This window comes from Achroia grisella, unplaced genomic scaffold (assembly GCF_030625045.1).
Source record: "Achroia grisella isolate CSIRO2021 unplaced genomic scaffold, CSIRO_AGI_Agris_v1 utg780, whole genome shotgun sequence".
NCBI lineage: Eukaryota > Metazoa > Arthropoda > Insecta > Lepidoptera > Pyralidae > Achroia > Achroia grisella.
This window is the reverse complement of record NW_026713020.1, coordinates 7774924-7781212: the sequence shown is the minus strand read 5'-3', so window position 1 is coordinate 7781212 and position 6289 is coordinate 7774924. Positions and strand designations below refer to the sequence as shown.

General features: G+C 34.2%; 1 protein-coding gene across 1 annotated transcript in view; it reads left to right on the top strand.

The window, feature by feature from the left end:
* Positions 1-264: 264 nt before the first annotated feature.
* Positions 265-6289, top strand: part of LOC131850957 (uncharacterized) — a 70596-nt gene continuing 64571 nt past the window's right edge. The window contains exons 1-2 of the mRNA XM_059201376.1: positions 265-489; positions 1879-2033. Coding sequence (XP_059057359.1) covers positions 1956-2033 — 78 coding nt within the window. The 5' untranslated portion in view covers positions 265-489; positions 1879-1955. The remainder of the gene's footprint in view (positions 490-1878; positions 2034-6289) is intronic.

Genomic DNA, 6289 nt, shown 5'->3' with positions numbered 1-6289 from the left:
CCTTACTAATGGATATGCAAATAAGCGCATCGCGGCCAAAAATAAATTGTGAAAACTAGTATTTACTCACACATTTACATTCAAATCCATCGCTTTAAATAGTATTGAACTATATTCTAAAACAACGGATTAGTATTATAATCTGTGGCGAATCTCTGAACAATTGACCAAGGTCGGACGCAGGAATCCGAGCGGGGTAGGGTCGCGAACACTAGCGAACGCACGCGAGTTCAAATGCCAGGCCAGTATCACGCGAAACGCAGTATCAACTACTCGCGTACTGGCGACATGTTTAACGAACACGATTTTTAAATTACGAATGAGAATTTTGAATTACGAATTCGATGACAGATTAAAAAAGTTTCGGTTCAATTTGTAGTGTTGTGCCACTATCGGTGTTAGAAGTTAAATCGATGGGCGTTCGATTTTTAAAGTGCAAATGACATTTGGCGCGGCTGTTTATAATTAAATTGCTAAAGGTTGCATCCAGTAAGTGAATGTCTCATCGATTTTTGATCCTTACTTGTAATTACGAGGAAATTCTATTTTTGTATGACAGAGAATAGAATAGGAACAATTTATACTTATAAACTTAAATTCAGTCAGTTTCGTCTTTTAAACATCATTTTAAAAAATATTTACTTAAAGTACAATAATCTTAAACGTGGCAGATAAATACAGTAGTCATATATACATATATATTGATTAAATAAATAAATATATTCAAGCTATATTATATTACACAAAAGTCTTTCTATCAACACTTTTTTATACTTATATATTTTTCCTATATTTATCACACATACATATAATTCATCCATTTAACTGATTCTTCATTTTATATATTTAAATTCATCACGAATACTATTTCTTTTTTTATTTTTTTCAAGTGGCTCCACTGAAAATCAGCGCTGTAGTGACACGCTGCGGCACCAGCTGAATGGAAGCCTTTTCAGCATAGACGATTATTAGTATTTAAGTTTTCTTTTTTACTCTGTACTCTTTTTTATGCTGAATAAATGATGATGATTATTATTATTATTAAATTTAAGCACTTTTAAGTAGTCACAGTATATGTTGTTGTCCGAGATTCAATTTAGTAATAGTTGTTGTCTATTTTTATTATTTACTAAGGTTCTATATACAAAAATATATGATACAATTCGTAATTGTAAAACGTATAATTTAAATATGAGATATAAAACTATATGGCCAGTATGGGAACAACTGTATACAAATATAATATAATAGCTATGCTCGCGGTTTCACTCGCGATAAATTTCAACATGTAAATTATAATAAAAATATATAGCCTATAGGTTATTCTGATGTATAAGCTATATTACTGTAGTGTCATCAAAATCCGTTCAGTAGTTTTTGCGTGAAAGACTAACAAACATCCATACTTACAAACTTTCGCGTTTATAATTTTATTAAGATTAAGATTTTCTTGGGAACGATTTTCAAGTTAAATTTGAAAGTTGATACATATCGATCAACATCTATACATATAAATAAAATTGGAGTGTCTGTAATATTGAAATAGCCGTTTTTTACTACATGCGAATGAATATAAATACGGTACATACACCGAAATAACATTTTTTACAATTTTGTCTGTCTGTCTGTCTATTTGTTCCGGCTAGTCTCTGAAATGGCTGAACCGATTTTGACGAGACTTTTTTTGGCAGGTAGCTGATGTAGTAAGGAGTAACTTGACTACTTTTATTTTATAAAATTAAGTTAAATTCCACGCGGACGAAGTCGCGGGAACAGCTAATCGAAAATATAGGCGATTATATAGCTGTATAGGCTCAATTCCCTTTGCCTTGAAGGATATTCAGAATAAAAAAATAATGCTTTTTTTTTTATTTTCAGAGACTAAGGCCCAGTGTATAGTGAGATATGACAATAGTCTGAGTTTATCATATCGTAGTGCGTGAAATAGTGTAGTCATGAGTTATAAACTTTTTTTATTGGTGTGTGCAACACTATGGTGTTTCTATTGGGCCACGGTTGCAGCGCAGACGAAGGTGAGAAAGATTTTTATCAATATTTTCCGATTCCTATTTGTTCCGTATTCCGAACCTTCTTAGTCTAAACAGGTTGTATCACCGGCTTGATTACTGAAGCATATAATTGTTTTTGATGAAAATATACACTGTAGAGTGCGTGGCCACTAAACAGTACTACACATCGGGTCATTCCTGAGCAAAGGTGAGTGAGTTTGGTGTTACATTGCTTACTTTGCAGTGTTCGGAGTGTGGAAGACATTCTTCCAGGTCGAAATCTTATTTTTACTTCCTTTTCCATTAATTATTTTCTTTTCAATAAATACAGTCCACTCTCTCTTTTGTATATTGATTTATAAGGATTCCAACACTATTTTTTGGTACACTTTTAAATCGCAACAAGACGAAAACTGCCACTTTGTTACGGTTACACGTAAAAACGATGGATTGACGGATGGAATGATTTTTTATAACAATATAATTTTTGCACGAAATCTTATAATTGTAATGCTGAACAAGATTTATTTAAAAAAGCGACATGCATGTGTCTGCTTTCTGAATGAGTGTTAGAATAAAAATATATAATAATAATAATGACGTATTACTCCCGTATATAATATATATATATAAAATTTATATTATATAAATCATTAAAAAAAAATACCGTGAATTCACACAACACTATCTAGTCCCAAGCTAAGCTGACTTTGTGTTACGGGTACTAGACTACTGATACAAATAGATAGATATTTTTTTGAATAAATACATAATATATATAGATATATAAATATACACCTAAACCGATAGAAATAATTATGCTCATGAATACAAATGTTTGTGCCGTCCGAGGAATCGAACCCGCGACCATCGGATGGAAAGCAGTGTGCTAAATCCCTATACCACCAAATTGTAGTCGTGAATACAAATGTTTGCGCCGTGCGAAGAATTGAACCCGCGACCATCGGAAGGAAAGATGTGTTTTAAACCGCTAAACTAACGAGGTCGTCTGGAGTAAAAGAATTATTGTTACTTTGTTGATATATGTAACAATATAACTCACAATTATGTATACAGGTAAGTATATAACTACATTCATACATTCATATATACATATAACTACATTCTGTCCAGATTTACCAACGTTTATGACACTTGCGATTACCAGATACCATCAATACTGTACCTGCTTTCATAGTTAAGGAAGGGGCCGTTCAAGTATTACGTAAGCACTATGGCGGGGAGGTTATGCTTTGCTTATTTTGGATGACATGGGGGTAGGATAGTCATGATGATGATTACGTCATAGTCAGTCATTTACTTTATTACGCAAATGGCAACCCTCATATTGTCTTTGCTAAAAAAATGAAACTTTAATTAAAAAATCTTTAGGTAATCATGGGGGCAGGGGGTAAGAGCTTTGTTTGCTTTTGCTTAGAAGGGTGATGGGGGGGGGGGGAAATAGTTGTTATAATCTGTTTGCTAAAAAAATAAAACATTAATTAAAAAATGTTTACGTAAGCATGGGGGTAAGAGCTTTGTTTACTTTTGCTGATAAGGGGGCTGGGGGGGGGGGGTAAATAGTTGTTATAATCTTCTTACGTAATAATTGGCGGCCCCTAATAATGAATGGTAGACCCCAGTGAAAATTCTCCTGTTCTCATAATAGCTACCTGTTGGTTATTTTAATCTGTTTCGCTAAGGTTGCCTTGAAAACATTACTTTCAGCAATAGAAAAGACTGAAGATGTATATATACGTAGATACTCTTCGTTTTAGTGAAATATAAAAAAATCTATTTTGGTACAGCAATTCTATATTAACTAGCCACTCTAAAAAAACAGCTTTAAAATCCGTTACGTAATTTTAAAGTTTTAAGCATACATAGGGACGGACAGACAGCGACAGCGACTTTATTTTATACTATGTAACTAGCCACTCACCCCGGCTTCGCACGGGTGTATGCACATGTATTATACATATAAACCTTCCTCGTGAATCACTCTATCTATTACAAATAAACCGCTTCAAAATCCGTTGCGTACTTTTAAAGATTTAAGCATACATAGGGACGGACAGACAGCGACAGCGACTCTGTTTTATACTATGTAATGATGATATTGATATAAACAAGGGATATACCAGAACAATACAATATTCAATACAATATTATTCTGGTATATTCCTTGTAAATAACTAATCAGTAGATAATATTTACTTCGTACATGAAGTTATCACAGAGTTCAAAGCTACTGATAATTTCAAAACAACTTACAAGTAGGTAACAACATTATTATTATTAATACATCATTATTCCCTGACATATATAAAACATTGTGTTTACACTTAATTCGTAAACAAGGTTAGAATTCTGCTTATTGACCTTTTTCTTTTGAGGAACTGTAAATAAACAAATTTTTAACTTTCGAGTGGTCCAAGAAACCACTCGCAAGTTAAAAATTTGTTTATTTAAAAGCTACGGTTATCTAGCGTTGGTTATCTATTGGTATCAAGTCTAATTTAATTGTCTAATCTAATTGTAGTCTAATACAGGCTATTTTTTTTTTGAGGGTTGATAATGGAATGGTGCACCCGCCTGCGCTAACGGTTTACGCTGGCGGGGCACCAGTGGAGGATAAGATGAACCTGAGGTCAGGTCAGTTAGCCCATCGTGCAAATTCATCAGGAATTTATCACGATGGTTTCCAGGGGGACCCGCGTGGAGGTCAACCTGACATGGTACATTGCTAGTAATAGGTTATAAAGTCCACATTACTAACAATCCCCTCCCCCCGGGGAAAGGGAGTTAGTAATGTGGACTCTCGACCTCCACGCGGTTCCTCCTGGAAATCATCGTGATAAATTCCATGTGAATTTATCACGATGGGCTAACTGACCTGACCTCATGCTCATCTTATCATCCTCCACTGGTGCCCCGCCAGCGTAAACCGTTAGCGCAGGCGGGTGCACCATTTCATTATCATATACAAAAAAAAATAGTCCAAACACCGTAATAAAAAAAAATATTTTTTTTTTAATATTCAAAGTACATATGTGGCTGGATTACGATTCTATCATAATTATGATATGACTAGCTTTTGCTCGCGGCTTCGCTCGCATTAATTTATCGCTTTAGGGGTGGAATTTATCAAAATCCTTTCTTAGGGGATGGCTACGTCATAGTAGCTTTATGCATGCAAAGTCTCAGTCCGATCGGTTTAAAATTGACGAAGTTTCATATAAACTTTCGTTGTAAAAATTCTACCCCCAAGGGGATAAAATAGGGGATTTTATCCCCTTGGGGGTAGAATTAATCAAAATCCTTTCTTAGCGGATGCCTACGTCATAACATCTACCTGCATGCCAAATTTCAGCCCGATCCGTCCAGTGGTTTGGGCTGTGCGTTGATAGATCACTATGTCGGTCACCATTGAGTTATATATATTTATATACATATGTTTATTCACGTATTCAAAATAACTTTGTAAGGCTTGTGATCAATAAAAATATCTTTATTGGTCAAAGTCATACGAACAGATGACGTGTTTTCTTTATATTGACTTTGTTATAAAACTTGACCTAATTTAATAAATGTTTATTACTTTATTCAGTGGAAGCAACTCAGTGGAAGAACTCAAAATGAATATTTTTTGCAACCTTTTTCAATGCTGCGCCGCCCCTACTGGTCATAGTGTGATGTTATATAGCCTATAATACCCGATAACTTACCATTCCAGTTATATAAAAAAATCTACGCAATCGGAGAGTTCACCAAAATCTAAATTGGTCATGATACCAAACTGTAACCAACATTTGTTGAGGTCCATAATGATCGGTTGTTGCATAAAATACACGTAATACACATTTGTAACACTGACATTTTCTCAATTACTCTTTTTATTATTATATATCCATTACTATTTGATATTGAAAGTGTATAATATGAATGTGGATGGATGTAAAGGGAGGGGACGCTCTAAGAAAAGATGGATAGATTGTGTGAAAGATGATATGAGTAAAAGAAGAGTATGTTCAGATATGACGACCGATAGAGAGCAGTGGTAGAGAATGACATACTGCGCCGACCACAAATAATGGGATAAAGGCAAGGCAATGATGATACTATTTGATATTGAACAGAGATTTCTAGCGGTTTCTATGTTGATTGTCATGCCTAATCCTTGTTGTTAATTAAATATAAGTAAACCAATATTTATTTAAAAGAGCAACACAAAAGTTTCTTTTTCATTCTTCTAGTGAGGAGTCTGCATTCCGAATGAG